The 22,007-nt window shown below is 41.3% G+C and overlaps 1 protein-coding gene across 1 annotated transcript in view; it reads left to right on the top strand.

Annotated features, from left to right (window-relative positions):
- The first annotated feature begins 14,874 nt into the window (after positions 1 to 14,874).
- LOC144797953 (vomeronasal type-2 receptor 26-like) overlaps positions 14,875 to 22,007 on the top strand; it is a 56,808-nt gene continuing 49,675 nt past the window's right edge. Inside the window, exon 1 of the mRNA XM_078668757.1 lies at positions 14,875 to 15,132. Within this exon, the coding sequence (XP_078524883.1) occupies positions 14,875 to 15,132 (258 nt within the window). The remainder of the gene's footprint in view (positions 15,133 to 22,007) is intronic.

Genomic DNA, 22,007 nt, shown 5'->3' with positions numbered 1-22,007 from the left:
CAATGCAAATTGTTGTTTGCATTACTTTGCTTCAAAGAGGCGGTCCATGGTTGATGCACTGCTGTTCCCATGCATTGACCCATGGATTTTGACACAAACCCATAGCTACAAAGACTTGGACACATAGGATTGGGCCAAAATGGTGCGCCGGTCTGAGGCTAGTGTAATGAGGAGAAGTCTCATTATTTCTCCTCATTATTTCCTAATTGGACGTGTGCTACACTCTGCAGCAGACATACAAAAAGGAAATAGCCGCAAAAATTCATTTTTGGGCAAGAAGGCAACCCTTCCTGCATAAATACTATCCTAACCTTAACCCAGGCACCATTGTACTAAGGAGTAATGATGGCTCCATTGTCCCTACATAGCCAAAAGTACACCAGCAGATGAAGAGAGCAGAACTGCAGCTTTTCTTTGATGATATGTTGCAGGTCTGCTCTCTCCTTTCTAGCAGAACATCATCCTCAACTGATGTGCTGTGTAAACACTTTTGTCCAGATGTTTTCCACTTTCTTTAGTTAAACTTGACATCCAAGATCTGTCAACGGATTTCAAGTGTAGTTCATGGCATCTAAATTTTCGATCTGTAGCTATATGGATACTGATGAAGAGGAGTTAAGCTGAGATTGATTACCAAAGTCTTCAACTAGAAATGTTAAACACTCCACATCATTCAACTCTATAGGAAAGTTGTGGGTGGTGCATAAGTCCGACTCTTGCTGCTGCAGCAAAAAGGCAAGGATCTGAGTTCCTGCAATTTTAGAACAATTAATTCTGAAACTTACAACCCTCACCAAATCAAACAGACATAAATGTGTTAAATCTATGCACTACTTTTTAATATATTTCATGGGGCGACAGATTATGTAAAAACTGTTTAGAAACCACATTAAGATTGTCAATGAGATGATGGGAGATTATCAAATAAAACCAGTCAATCATACATTTGATTTTGCTACTCGTAGGTTTGCTATATTGATGCGTGTTTTGCCTGCTGCCCACGACCTAGAAAATGTCATTGAAGCTCTACAGTTAGTGGTGTATTGAGAAGCTGGTGACTGATGAGGATTGAGCACAAATTAGTGCATATTGTGTTAAAAAAAAGTGCCTGGGCTCATATTTTTAAGACCCCTTCTTGATTCCAACTCATGCTTCTTTATCACCACACTACACTTCCTGTCTCTTTATCCAACTCTTACATAAATTCATCCCTCCTCCCGCCCTTTGTCACTGTTTTCCTACCCCTCTCTTCCTTTTTATTTCCTCCTTTCTTTCTTTCTCAGTCATGATCTGATGATAAGCAAAACTAAGTTGCTGTCTCCAAAAATTACTTCTGCTGGCTACAGCCTTCAATTATGGGTAAACATTAAGCTTTGATGTAAAGCATACAGTTGTGGTATTAGTAAATCACAATCAGAGTAGACTGTACATCTGTAGAAAAAGCTTATCCTTGGACTGCATAGGAAGACAATTCTCCAAGTGCAATGAGAGGAGACTCAAGATTCTATTAAAGACATGGAGGCTAACATTATGCATAAACTCCTTTATTGTACAAACAAGGAGACCCAAATACTGTTGGTCAGGGACCTTTGAGTAATTGAACGTTTTCCAAAGACATTGGTCCCCAGTCAGAAAATAAGTTATGATCAGTAAATATAGACTCAATCAGTGCTATATTGTAGACATCTATCCAGCCGGACAGATATTTAATATGCAATCAAAACAATATTTACAAGCAATAAATACAGAACAGTTTCAGTTGAACACAAGCCTGCATCCAACTTGGGCAAGAAAGACGTACAACATAAAGTGAGGGGTTCAGGCAAGGGACATTGTTTGTTTCAAACACATTTCTTACAGAACAAACAAAATATGCAAAAGACACCATTACAAAAAAATTACAGCATTTTAAAAGTGTATATGGTGTAAAAGGTGTCAACGGCGTTTCAATCCCTCAAAAGAATGCTGGGATCATCTTCAGCACAATATAATTGACATGCCTGTGTATGTGTGGCATACATTGCCCAGGACAGATGGCAGACTGTCTTAGAATCAACAGAAAAGACCACCAACGGCATGGTGCGTGCAGAAGGGATGGTCTTGGTAAAGATGCAAGGAGTTACGCATCGGGAAAACGGAGTCCAATTATGAAAGTTCCAGTCAGAACCTAACAGGATGTAAAACGAGCCGCATTAGCAGTCTAGATCCAAGTTCCTGGCCAAAGTGATTTAAGAAAGGTCTAGGTTGAACATGTTTGGATGTATAACAAGCCGCTTTTACGGTCTTGAGCCCAGTTCTGTGCAAATGCTACATGGTCTTGGGTCTGTCAGTCCATCTGTGTTGCTGAGCACAGACAATAAACTCCTTCATTGGTCACTCTTGCAGCAGTTCAAAGAACTTAAAACCCTGCTTAAACAATCACAGAGCAGGAATGTCCCTGCTCCTGTATAAAGACCCTGCACACCAATACACTTCCTCTTTTGGGTGGTGCACATTCTTTACTCTTCTTCCTGCATGCTTCTTTCCTTCTCCATGTACTTTCTTCACCTATCCTCCCATGCTCAATCCTTCGGTACTGTGCATCTGAAAGACAAAAAGTAGAGTGTTCAATCAATTTCTCTTTGCAACATCCTCCAACATATTTAAGTCACTATCACACACTTTCTTACACTCCTACAGCAGTATTTCATCTTGAAATATAGGTCTCCCTTTTTTCAGTCTCATCTACCATACATCTCAAGCTCTCTGGTTGTGATTAACTGGCATTATTTGGCTTTATTGGTTTATTGTGCTTGCTTCTTTTTTATTGGCATGGCTCCTCTTTTTGTGTTTGTCCTCTGCTGGAACATACACTCTGTACAATTCATTTGATTAGCTGACATGTATCCTTCCACTGTTCTAATTTAGGGAACTTTATTTTTTTTCAGCATACCACAAGAATGCTTCATGTGCTGCATGCTCCCGCCTTAAATATATGCCCCTGCAGTCTATTGCTACCAACCTCTCCCAGCTTGCTTGTAATAGCACAGCAACAGGGCAAATGTAGCTGGTTACTAGAAGCGTGGCTCAGTGGTTAGAGGCGGCAGACCCAGAAGCTGAGATCGGCCGTGGGCCAGGGTTCGATTCCCCGCCTCGGGTCTCGGGCTCAAAATTCCACGGACTCGACAATTCTCGCTCCGGTGCCTACTCGACTCACGGGGTCACACTCTGCGACTCTGGGCAATAGCTTGCTTAATCTCCACTACGGCCCTTCGCGGCGGGATGCCTGGCTTTCACCTTGTGGATACCCTGCCGGGGTATCTCACAGGGGAATACCAGGACGGGTTCCCTAAGCAAGCGCCTTGATACCTTTGGGTGATACGTGCGCTATATAAGTCACAATACATTTACATTTACATTTACTAAACCAGTGATTAAGAAGGAGGTGTCTTTATGGTACCAGGATATCTTGGAGATGGTAGACGGAGCTTTCACCCTACCTGAGGAACTATGGGAGGAGAGTATGCCTAATCAACAATGGGATCTTTTGTGGCAGGATTCGTGTAAACTGTTGCATGAAAAAGTGAAACCTGCGTGATTGGAAAATAATCATCTTTTCACAGTTCATAGGGCATATTTCTCCCCCAAAAGACTATCTAAGTTTTCCAAAGGAGCACCAGTCTGCTGTGGGGAGTGTGGTTTAGCTGAAGCGTCCGATGTCCACATGTTTCAAGAGTGTCCCGCTCTCACTCTTTATTGGAAGAAAATTGGAGATTTTTTGACAGAAACTATAGGGTGTGCGATTCAAATAGATCTTCCTTTGATTATTTTTGGCCTCTCACCACAAACTCGGGGATCATCTAATCATTTCTTTTCTACGCAATTTTGTTGGCTAGAAGGCAATTTTTTATGAAATGGAAAGATGTGTCCCCACCAACATACTCTAGTTGGCTTTTGTCATTATGCGAGACTATAAAAGTAGATAGAGCAAGGGATGTTAGCAGGAAGCGGATTGCCTTTTGGGATCTAATATTGACAAAATGGCCTTCAGACTGATCTCCTGATCTGGTGAGTGTTTTTTTTTTTCCTCTTCCGGTAAATCCTATGATTATGCCGCTTACACTTTTTGATTCATTTGGATGCTTCCCTAAGGGGCAGTATTGCAAAAATAATCATTGGGCTCTTTTGGGCCTAGAAAAAGAGGAACCTCCTATTGAGAGTAGCATCCAGGTATGTTAAGATACCCGTAGGCGGAAGTATTTCATGTCTTCTATGCTGCCTACCAAGGCTGGATAGTTAAGGATGGTATAGACATCCTGGGTGTGAAAAGAGGTCGGTGGCGAATGAAATAAAAAAGGAAAAAAAAAGGAATAAAAAGCACAGCAACAGGGCAAATGTTGCTGGACCCTATATTTTTTATGACTTTAAAATACTGTGAGCTTTACTCATTCTAACACTCCTAACTTGAGTACAAGTCTTTAGTGTATGGTACAAAATGTACCCAGGGCCTGGGCGTTAAAGTCCACTGGTGATCTTCAGCACCTATTTTGCCATCCATTACAGAGGCAGAGCAAACATGACTTCAGACTTACCATTGTAGTCTGTGCAAAATATGCATTGGGACCTGTCAAATAAACCTCTTTTGGCAGGTAGGACATTAATTTTAAGTATTAATAAGTAACCCTTCTGCAGGCTTTGTAGCCCGTAAGGCAGAGCGATGGTATTTAAAAGTAGGACATGTAGAAATGTAAGGTTTCCATGACATTACCATGACTAGCCTCCCCAAAGCTAATTTCACTATAGGCTGACCCAAACACAAATTCTGGAAAGCTATATTAAAAAAAGAATACTGTATCTTAAGAAAGGGTTCAGCTAAAAAAAAGTTAAACCACTCCCTGTAATATTTATTGAAAATCAAATTCAGTGATGAAGTAGGATTTATAATAAATATTAAGGAAAATCAACTTTTGGAATGTTACCAAGTTCTTGCTTGAACTATTCGAAGGCTAATTAGCATAATCATTTCCCCCATTCTCATCCTGTGCTCTATTATGTGTAAGTGTGAAAAAAGGTTTAAAATGCCTCCCAGGAGTAAACCATAGGCTGACCTGAATGAGCAGAGATGATACATCTAAATCACAGAATATGCAGGGTGGTGTCTGTAGGCCTCCTTTTAATGGCACAGTGTCAAATCCAGCATGACAGATATGTTGAGCCACATGTAGCACTTAGGTTACACTTGAAAGGGATTGAGCGATTTCTAGACAATTCCACTGTCTGGTTGCTGGAGGACTCTGCATTTGTCCTACCAGAATTCTCCCTCCGAGTTTGTTGTGGGTACAGTTTCTACCACAAATTGGATTTTGGTGTTAGGTGTGGGTGGACACTAGGGCTACCATAGTACACTGCCCACATACACTCCCAGCCCTCAGATACCAAATTCTGAGGGGTCAAAGACGTTCACCATGTCATAAATGCCATCATGCATGCCATTTGGGCCTGTTTCCTTCCTTTAAGGCAACCAGGAACTACTGCAAACGTGGGTATGGGTGGCCCCAATGAACAGTTACCTCATTGCTTAGAGCATGTACAGGAGTTATACCCAAACCCTATCTTCTAGATGTAAATGTGGCACCTTTAGGCACTCACCTCAGACTACTTTCTGTACCTGCGAAAGACCAGAAGAGGACTGGACTTGCTGAGAGAAGCCCTGACAAATTGGACCTGCACTCCATTGTACCAAGGGCAAAGAAGTGGATTCCAACGGTCAGTTGGTTGTCCTTTTGTGTGACTGCAGGGCGACACAAAGTAACAAGAGGCCTTTCCTGATAGACCTAGCTGCCTAGTGGCAATTGATCATTGGACTTCACCTGACTGTTGGCCTCTGCTTGGGAACTTGTGAGTTTCTAAGTGCATCACCGGAGGTCCTGGGGGCATAAGAAATATACTCCTGTGGTGGATTGGAGATCAAAAGACAAAATCAGAAGATAAAATGTTTAACCAGGATGAATCTAGTTGGTATATCCAACATGCACTCCATTGCAGTCAGCATCACATTTCCCCAAGGTCCACCTCAGTCATGGACTATAATTGCAGATTGATGTTTTTTGTGGTATTTCCACTTAAAAATTAAAAAAAATAATACACATCTCTGTGTTTTTTATGTTATTTTGTTTCATTGGTTTTATTCGATTTTTATAATTAAGTTTAAGAGTTTTATTTTTTTAATATTGACTTTCTTGCTGTTTTATTACTGCATAAATACTTAACACAGTGTTCTAATTTAAGCCTGTCTGCTAAGTGCCATCGCTACAAGGGGGTTGAGCTCAGGTTAATTTAGTGACTTTGAGGGTTATTCCTTAAGGTGGGTAGCCACCCATCCCAAATAATAATACAATTTCTTACACACAAAAGGGAAATTATGCATCCTGGGATTTCCTAGTAATGATTCCTAAGGATTTGCATTTACTAGTAGGACATTGCAAATACAGGCCTGCCAGGAATTCTCCATTGTTATTTAATACACATTGAATGGTACCCATTGGTTATCTGAGGAAGTATACGCGTTTGGCAGTGTGCCCACTGAATATTTGACTGACCCAGGCACAGACCTGTTGAGATGCTATCCAATTATAGTGGATAAAGTTTATTTTGGAAGATCCATTCCATAAAAAACGTACATACAATAAAAAACAGCCCATTATGCACAGTTCATTATACACAGGTTTCACATTTTAAATTGCAGGTTTAATTTCTATGTGTAGATTCCCTTTTAAAAATAATCATAAGATCACTGCAAAAATATTAAAAACACTTGCACGTTCAAATTAGCAGACTGTTAACGATCCCACCTCTAGTTCCACCATCTCACAAAGAGCACTTTATAAAAAAAGTACTAAAGCTAGTACAGGCAAAGCAAATACAAATATTCAATGTTTCCCCATGCTCATCAAAAAAGTGCCAAGGCATATAAAATGTATTCCTTTTGGGCAACTTTCCGCACTGCACCAACTAAGAAAGGATCATTACTAATATCAACTATTGGGCTTGCTAGTATCTAAAATGGCTCTAAAAAAATAAAAAATATAATACATTTATAAGACAGTTAAAAAAATAAAATGTTTTATTGAGGCTAGCTTGAATTTACTCCCAGTTGAGTGAATTTAACTATAGCTTAGAGGTAGCCACCATCGATCCGTGATCAGTCCAGAAGGTTCCAAGGCCAACTCTTTCAAACCTTGTTGGACATGTTTAAACCAAGGGAAGTATAGGTCTCTATTGATGGCTAGCATTTCCTTTATTGCCCTCTGGAACGACATAAGCTCCTCTTTGGTCCAAACCCTCACTCAATAAAAAATAGTCCTTAATCTATCGAGCTCCCTAACTCTATTTAAAGCAACACCAAGAAATAGGGTTATAAATGCCGCATAAGAAATGCAATTGTTTTTGTACATATAGGCCTAAGTTACAGGATTCACTGAAGTAGTGGCAAAGTTGTTTACACACAATGCTAGCTTCCTGACTTGCCATAAAATCCTAACCCCCAAGTCAAGTAGACCGGGTGGAAGACAGAGGCTGTGAAGCCTCTCTTAAAGAAACCCTCTTTGGATCCGGGCATCTTGAAATGTTTTTGACCCATTTCCTTACTACCTGCCCCTGCTAATATGTTGGAGGCTTATTTAAATCTCCATCTCAGTACTTATTTAAAGGACTATCACCTTCTGGACAGATCCCAACAAGGCTTCAGGAGACATCATAGCACGGACACTGCCCTCACGGCAGTCCTTAATAACATTTGCACCCAGGTTGACACCGGCCATACCACCCTCTTGATTCTGCTGGATCTCACCGCAGCATTCGACACCCTGTCTCCCCATATTCTGGTGTCTCGATTAGGAGAGATAGGTGTTGAGGGCCCGCTTTGAGTCTCCTTGCCTCCTTTCTCTGTGAAAGAGAACAGAGGGTGAAGATGGGCCAGTTTCTTCTGCTCCCAAACCCTTGCACTGCGGGGTTCCACAGGGCTCCTCTTTAAGCCCCATGCTTTTTACCATTCATGTGGCCCCCCTTGCAAGTTTGGTGAGATCATTTGGGCTGGAGGTGCTGTCATACGCAGATGACACCCAAATAATGGTCTCTATTACACATACAGTAAAGGACTGTGCCCTTAATTTCAGAAACTGCATGGAGGCTGTTTCCCAATGGATGGTGGAGAATTTCCTGAAGCTGAATGGAGAGAAGTCCGAGGTCCTGATTTTTGGGAAAGATCAGGCAATCTTGTCCAGTGAGTGGTGGCCGTCCGCACTTGGCGAGTGCCCTTGCCCGGCCTCCCATGGGAAGAACTTGGGGGTGATAGTGGACACTGCTCTCCCTTTAGATCTTCAGGTAAACAGGACTGTTTCCACCTGTTTCGGCATTATTAGAATCCTCAGGAAGATCTCCCACTATCTTTCCCCTGATGCACGTAAGCAGGCCACCATGGCATTAGTGTCCTCCAGACTGGACTATTGTAATGCCCTTTATATGGGCATTAACAAGAGCCCTATCCACCAGCTCCAAATGGCACAGAACGTGGCAGCAAAGCTGGTGCAGAATCTTCCTAGACACAATTCAGCCAAGGCCACGCTCGTGAGCCTACACTGGCTTCTGATGGACTGCAGGATCACTTTCAAGATCCTGTGTTTGACCCATGAAGCCTTTTATGACGCCGGCCCTGAAGACATCAAGTCGCTTGTCCAGCATTATGCCCCCAGTAGACCCCTTCGATCTTTACATAAAAACTTTCTTGTTGTCCCTAGGTTCCAGAAGGTCAAATGGGTTGGAAGAGCCTTCTCCACGGCTGCGCCCAAGTTGTGGAAATCTCTTCCTTTAGAGATCTCCGGTCAGTCCTCTCTCCTGTTATTTCGCAAGGCCTTAAAAACCTGGCTTTTCCTGGACTTCTTTCCTTAAGCTGGCCCCTGTTTTTCCTGTGTCCGTTTGCTCCGCATTAGCGCCTTGATGCCCTTGGGCTGAGTCCGCGCTTTACAAGACTACTTTCAATTCAATTCAATTCAAGTATGTTGTGCCCAGAAATCAGTGGTTTCATGTACAGCTACTACAGTTCCCAATATTTGGGGCTTACAACAGAGAATACAACAATAACATGTCCCCAATATCATGCTAGTAAATACACTAATAAATAATGGATTTTAAGTAGCAAATCCACAAAAGCTAAAGTCTGGAATCTATCTCCAATTTGGGGTATTACCTCTGTCATAAGTGCAATAGTTAAATGGATCAATTAATTATTTCTGCTGGGAAAAGGCTATCTGGCCCTCAAAAGGGGCTACTGGTGTGGACTTTGCTACCAAAAACTTGAAACAAAAGGTGTCCTTAAAAGCCATTCTGTTAGGGAAGCAAAACTATTTCTTGCAATGCTTTTAAAGAATATAACCTGACTGATCTGCTCAGTAGGCGATGCTGGTCTAGTTCTTGAGGTAACTCAGTTGCTGCTATAAGCTGTGTGCCTTAAAGCGACAGCAATGTTGTTAACTGCAGTTGTCATTCAATTCAGGCCAAGGCTACTGCAGCTTACTCTGAATTTGATAACTTGCTTGACTTCTTTGGAGAGGAGCCAATTTGAGTTGGAAGATATAAGATGGTTCACCTATCCAACATATAAGATATTTAAAATGCTGGCAGAGTTGTGGACGGAGAGGTGGTCAGAGCCCTTCTCAAAGTACATTCACCCTTTTAAGACAAGAGCTCTGGGTATCTTGTTAGACACTTGAAACCCTGAATTTTTAGGTCACTCGTGAACCCCCAACTCCTTCATCCATAGTTCCAGAACAGAAGTCAAGCTTCCACAAATGAAGGAATATTAGAAAATAAAGTAAGAACTGGGTGTGAGGGCTTAGGGCACAGTGAACATTTGGGAGAGTGCTGACACAATATATTAATGATGTACAGGCTAACTTAAATTTTTTAATTCATTATCATTTCGGTTCTTCAAGGAACCCATTCTCTGTCAGAGACAAGGTGAAATGCTGAGCAAATTGGCACAGAGCTCAGTGGCCAAAATACAACTGGGACAAGAGAAAAAATAACAATGTGAACAAGAATTACCCAACACTGGCTGGAGCACTACACTAAAAGGAACTAAGTAAATGCTGTATTGCACACTGCCACCACTAAATGAAATCACTGTAAGGGAATAACTATTCAGCACAATGTGGATGCCATAGTTGTAGTCAATTCGAGACCAACGAGTTATTCGTCCTCAGGTAAGAGATCACATCTCAACAAGGTCATAAATAGAGAAAAGACTTACAAAGGTCTGGATAATCTTGGAAGCTGATAATCATCTTACATGGTAGTAGGGTGAAACATGTATTGAGTAAGTCGGGCACAACACTGAAACCATATATGGTCTGATCAACACAGGGAGCAGGGAATTATCACTATCCCTGGGTGAAGTACTACGCTACGCTCGCGTAGTTTGCGAACTTTGCGGTACTTCGCACTATGCGAATTGCACGTAACACAGTGCAAACACGCATAGCGTAGTGGTCATGTTTTGCTTGCCTGCAGTCCTCGACGTCAAGTGGCGACCTCGAGCGAGCAAAATGACATCCCGGCGAGACGTTTTCCCCGTTCGCGATCATCAACATCAAATTGTCGATGGCAAGCGTGGAAAATAAACATCGCGGCGAGATTCTTAACATGGGGAGGTCAGGTTTCTCATTGCGAGTGGTCGCGTATGCTCACGACCGCTTGCGATGAGAAACTACCAGTCCGCGTTGAGAAAGCTCCGCTCAAGTAGAAATCCACTCGAGCGGCAGAAAATGACCGCTTGCACTGTGCAAGTTGCGGTTTGCACTGATTGTACTGTGTGGATAAGCATCCGGCACTGTGCAATCAGTACGAACAGCAGTTTGCACAGTGCACTATGCAGTTTGCGTAGCTATGCATAGCTCGCGTAGTGCAAAGTGCACTTCGCATAGCTACGTGTAGCGCTACTACACGAATCATGCCCATGGTTATCACAAGAAACAAAGCAAGGAATTATCACAAGAAACATCCCTCATTCCCCTCCCTGAAAATGAAACCTAGATTTTGAGATTCCTTCACAAAATCACCTCCAGAGCAAATGAGGGCCATCTCTAGATAATTACAAGTCCTTTAAATGTCATGTTTGCTGTTTTATACTTTCAAGGTTTTCCAAACGGTTCTAAAAGTTATTTTTTCTCCCAGAATGGATGACTGACAGATTTCACGCATATTTGTGGCCAGCTGCAGTCAGCCATGATGCTACTGATCCCAGTTTTCCTCCTGCTGCCGGTCTGGTGCTCTTCTAATTCGGAGGGTATTTCACTCTACAGCCAGAGAGAGGCGGGGTATCAGCAAGAGGGAGACATCCTGATTGGAGGGTTGCTGCCTGTGACTTTTATCATGCCAAGAGAGAAATATGAGTTCACAGAGTTTCGGCTTCCTGACCCTTGCAAGAAGTAAGTAACTCTCTTCCTTTGCACCACATGGCACTCATTGGAAATGTAGTCTGTCTGTCCTGCTGATCACATAGTAGGGTCATGAAACCTAAACGGACTGCCATATGTGCTATGTGATCTTTCTTATTCTCTGGACCTTTAGGTTTCCAGGTCTGGTGGAGGATCCATAAATGTTCTTGTCATGAAACATTTAAAGGGTTAAAGAACCTCAAAAGGTAGGAACAAATGTAAGCCCATCAGCTATGAGGTCCTATGAGAGTCTCTTGCAGAGCGGTTCTTAACTTTTTCTCTTTTGTTTCTGTGGAACACCAGTGAATCACTACTGGAAGCAGTGGACCCCGGTTTAAGCAATTTCTTTTTATGATTTGAACCTCAAAACAATACACACAAAACTGAACAAGTATACCTCAAACATTCAAATAATTAAATATTCTATTTAATTTCAAGCAAATACCCAAAAGTCAAAATGTTACATTTAACCGAAAGGTTAGAGGTTTTAGAAATGTGGCTTTATATCTCAAAGACGAATTCCACACACATTCACAGAACATTTGACATTTTTCAGTTTTATATGTTGATATTTATCTATATATAATTTATTTGGTGCCTAGATTTGAGGGGGAAAAGCAAATATGACCCCTCCAAAGTCTAACTCTTTCCCTATTTTTCCTTAAATTTGAGTGGGAATAGTAAATGGGTTCTCTCCAAAATCCCTCACTTTCCCTACCGTTGCTAACCTTGGTGTCGAATTAGAAAATACGACTACTCAAAAGTCCAACACACCCCACCTTCTTCTAAGATTGGAGTGGGGTTAGTAAACCTGACCCCTCCGAAGTCTTACACTTTCCCAGTTGCTGATCAGATTTGAATGGGAATAGTAAATCAGACCTCTCCAAAGACCAAAAGTATTCTTACTGTTGCTCCTGTTGGAGTGACAGAAGTGAATTTGGGTTGTTTAATATATATCTATTTTATTTTAAATGTAAAGTGTAAAAAATGTTTTATTATTCAATTTCTTGTAGTAATTTGTATTTATTTTATGTTATTATTACATGCATCTTTTTAATTTTTTAATATGAAATTATTGTCATTACTTTTAATTGTACTAGTATTTTCTAGTTTTTACATTTAAATATTCTTTGTAACTATAATGTTTATTACCTTTTGACATTCATTTAAAGTATATATTATGTTATATTTGTAAACTATATAGTTGTATATAATGTTTATAAATATGTTTTTCAAATATATTGTTATTTGTAAAGTTAATATATGTTTTAAAGGTAATGCAGTGTATAATATTTGAAGTTCAATATATTTGCCCAAATTCTGTCAATATTTTGGTCTTCAATAATTTTGATTTTACATACAACAGGGCCTATTTATGAGACTTGTCATGCAGTGCATTGCCACAAGTCACCGTCCTGCACTGCATTACATGACAGGGAAAGGGCAGGAATGCACCATATTTAAAAAAAACTTGGTGCATTGCTGCCTTTTCTCCTGCGCTTGTGTCATTTTGACTGCCTAGCACCAATGCACATTCACAGGTTTACCAGTTCTGGCTAATCTGGGAGTTTGCATGGGAGCACCCATGCAACGTCATTGGAATGCCTCCCTTGCTCAGAGTAAGGCAACACAACGATTTGTGTGGCATTGCTTTACTTGAGATTTATGAAGCCACTCAGGGACACACAAAGTGGCCTTGCGTGGCTTCATAAATCACATTCTTTATTTGTGTTGCTCTTGTACCATGTTGCAACTGAGGTCATAAATATGGTGCAAAGTATAGTTTCAGTAAGTGCTCACCCATTTGGCAGCATATGAATTGATGTCAATTGAGGCCAAACTTGTGTAGCTGCATTCACTTCCGGTCTCAGCTTGGCGCAGTCACTTCCAACTTCCCCCACTCGCCTCCCGTACTTATACCGGCAACCATCAACCTTTCATCCCACGGCGAACAAGGGGCTGCGGGCAGGTACAAATGCGAGTTACCAGGAGGCCAATGTGAGAACTAACTATTCTTCCGGCAATTCCCTGATTTTTAGGAATGATATCCTTACCCTCCGGCCACCTAAGAAATGTAGGCTAATTTCCTTCCGAAATTCCCCTTGTAACTCCTGTTCTCTTTTCTTACACAAGGTAACCTTCTGCGACGCTTGTTACTGACTTTGAGTCATCCTCAGATAATTTTTGGGGTAAGGTCTGGTCTCATTGTCACAAGTGCTGTGCATGGTTTTGGGCACCCCGAGTTTCTTTTTTTTTTTTTTTTTTTTTTTTTTTGTTTGAAGCACCCCGAGTTTCTAAAGGGAGACAATACCGCTACATTGTTTCACCACTATCATACATTATTGCTAGAATACGATGCACTTTTTCTGCTATAATCATCTATGAAATGTCAACACAGTTGAGACATGTATTGCTAACCTGAGATACAATTTGTCTTTGGATTGCTATCAGCCTCCTCTCATTAAATCTTCTCTTCACATTTATCTTTTTACTTTTCTTTAGGTTGGATCTATACGTAGGAGTGGTCGATAACATTTGGGTTCAGATATACCTTGACCACTTATTTTATTCCAGTCATAATAACAGGGTGTATTGTGTGTTTCTTGCAAACTCCTGTTCTATGTTGTTCTATGCACTTTAATCTCTCCCGGTCCTGAAGAAACGCCATGGGACCCACTAGGGACCGACAAGACGTGAAACATGTCGACCTGATTAATAATCTACACCACCACTCACCTTATTGAAAAAACAAACAAACCCTTCTGACTAGAGAAAGGGAACATGAGTTCTGTTTTTCCTGTTTTTACTATACCAAATGGACCCCAAAATAATCACTACTTATGGTATGGTTATGTTATTTTTAACTCACTTGAGCCCATCGGAAGCCAGCCAGAATGACCGGTTGGTTTCAATTCCGACCTACTGTATTGTAATCAGCTGGTCGGAACTGAAACCGATGATCTCGGTCAGAAAGCCTCCGACCTAATGTCTGAGACTTTCCGAGAAAGATCATAATATGCCCCATGAGTTAAAAAAAATTGTGATTTCCAAATTGCGATTCGCAGAACACTGCAATTAGGTATCATTATTACAAATGTTGATACATGTGGCCTTTGTCTCTTGACAATTTTTTCTGCAGGCCTGGTCTCCCCACAAAATTACCTATCCCTTTTGTAATGCTCCATCTTGACTGATTTTGATTTCTGAATTTGCTTATAAGTTCATCAATGTCTTTCCTAGAGACATCCATTGCATACACGTCCTAATCCATGTTTTACTTTTTTTTCTCTGTTTATTTGACATGTTACACAAAATGCAGTGACTGCTGAAGTGTACTGAAATAAGAATGACCTGCTACTTTTTCTGCAGTTTCAGTGTTTCAAGCTATGCCTCTGTTCAGGCCATGGTGTTTGCCGTCAATGAAATCAACCAGGACCCGAGCATTCTTCCAAACACCACCCTGGGTCTCCATGTCTATGATACTTGTTTGATAACTAGGATTGCCATTGAGGGATGTCTTCCGATGCTGACTGGACAAGAGAGAGCCATCTTGAACTACCAGTGTAATCGGCGGTCACCAATCACTGCGATCATCGGAGAGCTGAGTTCTACTGTATCCATGTCCATTGCCACACTTCTGGGGCTTTATAGATATCCCCAGGTGAGACAGTCATTGACAACTCATCATCTGCTCCTTGAATGAACACAGACACGTTACATTAACATTAATATTGCCCTCTAGGGTTGAAAATTTAGGCAAATAATTTGGAAACTTTTTTTACACTGTAAAAACATGACGTGCCTTTTCTATCAAAGAGGCAACTGTATTAGTATGTTATGTTATGGTAGGTTAAATTATGGCAATATTTTTATATAATGCACATTTAACAAATTGCATCTTGGTGCTCCCTTTAAGTGATGATGCTGCTGAATTTAACGCATCCATATCAGGCCACCATCACCTGACAGCTCAAGGAAGATCACAGGGCCCCTCTTGGAATGTAATGAATACCTTTGTTCCTCAGTCAATGCAATATAAAGCTTGGTGTCAAACCCATAAACCTTAACATCAATCCACATTCATGTGGAAACCAATGAAGAGGTAATAAATCTAGTGACATATGGTGAAGCTGTTTGAGTTTGGAATGAATGTGGCAACTACAATCTTTCCTAAAGGTAGCTTTATATATATCTATCTAGCTTAGAGAGTTCAAAGAAAAATCTATTAGCTTAATCAGGCACCTAGGATGCGAAACCATTTGCAACTAATGTGGAAAGAATGGGTTTCCTCAGGTCTTTAAATTGAAAAGGGAACCTTTTTGTCATTGCTTTTATTCGAGGTCTTTATGATAAAACTGTGTCAACTAGGATGTATCACCAGTGTTGATATGGCCCCATGGGAGAGGACACTATGGCTAGAATTTGAAGAGCAAGAATACCTCCCTAATTGATTAGAAAAATCTCCATCTTGTAAGGTAATTCCTAAATATGTGTGGACTTCAAATAAGGGGAAGTTAGACTTTTTCAAGCATTCAGTGGGAAAAGGATAATTCCAACATGGCAACATTTGGAGGCTAGTTATTTCCATCGGGTTGAAAATATTTAAAAAAATGCATTTATGATTTTGCCAGCGTGCTTCTTTTGATACATTTGTGTGCACATTTTTCTAGATGGAAGTTAAAGGATTAAAGTCTAGAGATGCTTTTTTGGACTATAGCTAGCTGTAGAATTTGGGTTGTGTTGGTGCACATGTACAACCGTCAGGTTTTGTGACTCACAAATGATTATTAGTGACTTGCAATTTGCAAGTCGCAAAACCTGATGTACAACTGTGTCTCAGACACTGTTTGTGAATCCCAAATGGGTCACAAGGGTCCTGCCTCATTAATATTCATTAGGCAGGTTGAAATTTGTGACCCATTGGGATTGGCAAGCACTCACAGGGATGGTGGCCTGCTGGGGTCTGCAGTCCAATATCTCTGTGACTGCTATTAAATAAAGCAGTTTTTGTGGTGGAAATGCAGGCCTTTTTCCTTAAAAGGATGCATTTCACAAACAAAAATGAAAGATTTCTTTTCATTGGGTCGAGCCTAGACAGCTCTTGCGCTGTTACCCATCTACCTGTTGCATATGGTTTGTGGAGTTAAACACTGCCCATTGCTTGCTATTGCTTTTTATTTGTTTTTGTCAGTGTTCTTTACAAATCCTTTCTTGCTACTGGGCAATTCTTCTGCTTTTCCCTCCTTTGTGTTTCTACTTTCCTGCCACAGAGCACCAGCCAAGTACTGTCTCCGTACACTTTCTGCGTTTATATGTTCCTCTGGAGACTACTTTGTTTTTCCTTGCCTGCTCCTGTTGTGCACCATCTTAAAGAGTGAGTGCAGTGGAACCACGTACACCACAGCCTAGACAGTTTCACTTCTTGTCCACAAACACACTCAAGGGTTTGCACGGGTAATGCTTGTTTTGCATTGACACCAAGCACTTCCAGTGATATGCCTTTTTTCTGCAGGTCGCGACTCACCCTCCTCTATTTTTTTCTATTTAAGGGCTGATGAGTAGGCACATGCAATTGGCCTGCACAGGCTCCTTTGAGTTCCAGATTGATTCCTAAAGAGCGGAGAAGTTCTGCCTCAGATAGGTGAACTCCTTACTTTCTCTATGGGCTGGCTGTGGGATTGTGTCATGGATGAACATCTTTGAGCGCTCTGTTGTGTCGTGATTGTGGCAGTGATTTGGGAGTCATCAGAATTCACCATGAAACCTTCTGATTAGTTCACTGTTCTATGCACCCCTTGCATCATAATGTCTCTCTGTGCTGCTCTGCTGGGGACTGAAGGAGACTTATTCTATATGCCCGGTCACTTGCGTAAATGCAGCAAGCACAAGTTGGCTTCTAATTGGCTCAGCGCGGGCAGCCAGGTGGCCAACCATACGTTGGGTGGACTGAGAGCACCCAAAGTAGTCAATGCCCAGAACCTGGCTGGCTGCTTGCTTTCTCCCCTCCCCAGATTCGGACCCCAACTCTGACCCCATGATCCTAGAGCAATACGTGGTGGTCCCCAACTATGCAGGTACTCCTGTTTTATTTCTTTATTTTTCAGCGTGACCCCCAGTCCCCTTCTCTTCATATTTTGAAAACCTGCCAGCTATATTAATGTGCCTCATCCATTACGAAGATTACAAAAACCCTAAAGCTGCTTACTGAAATATTTGCCCATTGAGAGGTTTGCTTCCAAATGGGGAGACATTATGTCAGTCGATATAACGAGCATGTTTATTTAGTTTAATCTTTTTTGATAATTCCACACTAAACTGCTTTGGCAGTACCATGCCAAGATGGCCGCAGCGTTAGAGCACATCACGAGCAGTAATGAGTGATTTCCTAGCATCATATCTATTCGTCCCCACTCCGCCTCCACGCACAAAGAATCTCCTTACATACATCTTTCCTGCATTACATTAATTTCTACTTACCAAAAGACAGTGCTCTGAGTGACTGGTGTCTGGGGATTCAACTCTTATTCTTCATGAATTGTCACAGTATTAGCTACAGATTGGAGTTGTTCTAGCTCTCTATAGACGCATTGTTCTCCTGACCAAAGAAAGAGAAATATAGCTGAGTCCATAATAGTCACACCGTAAACGTTATTCATCAGCGTGGAAACCGGTTGCATGGCTAGTAGTTGTAGATTATTCTTTCTCCATACTTCTCCCAGTTTCGCTGATCCACAAAGTGGCGAAGCAGAAAGAAAAGCTCACCAGGCCCCTTGAGTTTGGCATTTTCCCTTCTCAATGTGACACCCCCATTTGATTACAGAACACAGAAACAGATAGGTCAAGATAACACGTCACCAGACAGTTAATAATTCCTGTCTCTGAGTTTGCAGCATTCATGTCTTCATGTGTATCTGCTCATGCAGGCAGGCTATCTTTGTTCTCTACCACTTGAGTTCTACTGGAGATGGGACAGGTCAAACTTGGTGTCACAATCCACACCATGCCACATATTTCTAAGCAGCATCATTTCACTCGTTGCCATATACTTCCATGCCACACAATTCAACTCCACACATTCCCATCTATACCACATAATTCGACAACAAACCACATATTTCAACTCAACAATTACACAACACACTCCCATCCATACCACAAAATTCTACAACACACCACATAATTAAACTCCACAACATGCCACTCCACAACACAAAATGCCATTCCGTATAATTACACTCTATGGCACACAATCCACCGCCACGTAATTCCATTGCACTCATTACCACATACTTACTATCCACATATTTCCACTGCACACCATGCCACATAGTTCCCCTATACAAATCCACTCCACACCACACAATCCCATGCCACACAATTCCACAAATAACAATTCTAAGCCAAATCCCACAATTCCAATACACACCACATACATACACTCCATAACACATGGGTAAAAGACATTGTCATTTACAACGCCAATAGCTCTAACTCAACCAAATATAAGACCTGATGCATTTCAGTGCTTTTTTTCAAGAGTGCGCAGTGGTCTGTCGGGCCACTGCCTGATCTGACAAAATGTTGGCTCCTCATTAACAAAGCGCAAAACAAGGAGTTAGGTCCTTAGTGAGGCTGAGGGGGGGGGCGTTATACAATACACATACAAAAAGATGCCCCCTTCTCGCACTACTTTCAACGTTACTTTAGAAAAGGCCGAATAAACACATTCATTGAATCCGGTCTGGTATATTTATTTATACCTTATGCTTTTTCGCATTTTTTGAAAAAACTTTTTTGGATTAGCAGAAAAAACATACACATATCAGGAGCTATTTACATTTGGTCAACAAATTACATATCAATACAACAACCCCATTAAACAAGACATGAATGTACACACAAACTCAAAAAACAATTTATAAACATCCAACAACAACACAATTCATCATTTTTGAATACATATAGTTCAATAAATCAATTATTTGATTCCAATTCATAAACAGAAAAAGATTTCATAACAAGAGCTACAATATCCATTTAATTCAATCTAAAACGGCAGCAAATGCGACGCTTCGCTCTTGATGGATATGCTGACGCGTTTCAGGTTCGGGTAAAGATTCCCCAAACCCTCATCAGGGCTCTGTTAGTTATCTATTGAGGATGCAAAAAAACGTAAAGTTTTAGTGACCCTTCAATTCCTCAGTCCTCTACTGTACTGTTTGGCCAGCTTATATATTTACCTTTACTATTCTGTGGGTAGCCACTGGAGACTGTTGTTAGTTCCTGCACTCCTGTCCTCAATTCTGGGGGAGTGTGTGTCTAGGGATCAATCACATGTATCTTTTAGTCCCGTTTTGGGCTTGTCCAAGGGTGGAGCATTTTAAAACATTAAATTTAATACAAAGTAGTGAAAACTTCATACCTCTATCTGCGCAGGCTGGCGCTGCCGGAGGGCGGATTAGAGGTTTCTATCTCAGCTTGTCTTTATGTCCTGATTATAAAGACACATACGTATTTTTAGGCTCATTATGCTATCATGCTGTATAGGCATTAATTGTGCAAGAACACAGCAAAGACCCTACTTTTCGAGTCTTCCACTATCACGGTGCAGCTAAGCTACTTCATCCGATTTTTTCACAGTCCCTTCACCTGATTGAAACAAAACCTCCGTCAAATCCACTATTCAACTATTAGAACGGGTGGTTTCAACCCGTGTGCTGATTCAATCCCTACCTTTCCTTTTTCTGTATCAGCGAAGGAAGGGGATGTGTCCTCTTCGTGAACCTCGTAACCAGTGCTCAAGAACTGGTAAACTGCTCTAGTAATGGAAAGATGAACGCGATCAGTTTGTGCGCGCGTTCCTCGCTTGTCAAAAAAGGTTAGCGCGTGTATCTTTGAGCATTACCAGTTTATTCAAAAAACCGGCTCCATAGCGTACAAACAGTAGCGCTTCCTCCAATGCTCTTTGTGATTGCGGCCACCATTTTAGGTCTATTAAACTTGCATCAATAGTCATGATGCATTATGGGAGACGTAGTTTGAGGAGCAAGTTGAGTGAATCTATTCGGCTTACATTAGTGGGCATGATGCCTTCTAGGAGTCATAGTTTACGGACAAGCCTAGTATATGGGCGCACATAATTCACTGTAATCATCGTGGACAAATAATTTGGTTAGATGGAATCTCACCCTGAATACAGATCAGCAGATCTCCTATGTTGTACATGGTACGTTTCTTTATGCAGATTTATAAGCACAGGTGATGTGTCAGCAAATATCAACCAGTGCATTGTCGCATTTAAGCAAATGTGGGGAGGGGGCCTCATTAACAAAGGCGAAGGGTTCCCTTGCCAAAGTCTTACAGTCAATTTGAAATTGATGGCAATCTGTGAATGTTTTTTAAATGCATTCCCGGTTACAAAACATTCATACATACCAGTGCGACTCACTTCTAGGAAGGGAAGCCCTTTACATGCCACTTCCTAATTGCAACTCACAAACACTATTTTGTGAGTCGTTAATAGGTTACCAACTCGCAAAATAGGGTTGTTTGCAACTGGAGAAATGAGTCGTACATCTATCCATTTTTTTTTCAAGCAGTTATTCACATTTCAATAACATATGCTTAAAAGTGCACATTTTGACTGCAAGCACTAACTGTGAGACTATGGTGTGCTCTGGAAGTCAGGCTAGTCTGATGGACCTAGAGGAATTAACTTTGGAGTCATTTTTGATAGGGCATAATCAGAGGAAAGCTAATGTCTCTTTCTTTCTTCCTCATGAATCGAAACTCAATGAAATCAAATTATCTGTGATTTTCTTTCTACGTTATTGACACATGAGTAAATTGAACAACAGATATGTGGTATGAAACGACAATTCAGCATTCTCAGTGATGAGACCACTATAATTAAATCTCCATATAAAAGAATAAAAAGTGTGGTTCAAGAACATTTAAAAAAAGAACATCATCATAGGATAGTATATGAAACTGGGCTTTAGAATTAATGGGCAATCTCACAGAAAATTTGTAAAACAAGTGGATTAGTTCAAACTGAATAACTGAATAAAATGGAACTGTGACTAGGATTCTATGGCAGGACCGGAGGCTTCGGATTATGCCTTACTTTCTTCACTTTATTTTGCACAGCAGCAAGAAAGAACATGTATAAAACTACATTTCCCATGAACATCAGGGAAAAACAGAAAACTGAATCATAAGTCCTTCGTTAGTCTCTATGCACCGGCAGCAACCATCATGCCTTGCATCCACTTCCTCTTCCTCTTTCTTCGCTGCTCAGCAGCAAGTTAAGTGGTTTTTCCTTTTCTCTCCTGGGTTTTGGGGGACTTTGGTGTCTGCGTTTGGCTTTGTTGTTTGGCGCTTTTGTTTGCGTCCCTTACAGGTCCCCTTGCTATCGCGGGACGCTTCGGCGCTCCTTACGCGATATTGTGGCCCAGCAGAGTGCGGTGCGCGTTCCGCGCCGATAGGGGGCAGTGCAGTCTGTCTGTGGGCGCGCTAGGTTCCGCGTTGCCCGTG

This window comes from Lissotriton helveticus, chromosome 12 (assembly GCF_964261635.1).
Source record: "Lissotriton helveticus chromosome 12, aLisHel1.1, whole genome shotgun sequence".
Taxonomy (NCBI): domain Eukaryota; kingdom Metazoa; phylum Chordata; class Amphibia; order Caudata; family Salamandridae; genus Lissotriton; species Lissotriton helveticus.
This window is presented reverse-complemented; position numbering and strand designations above follow the sequence as displayed.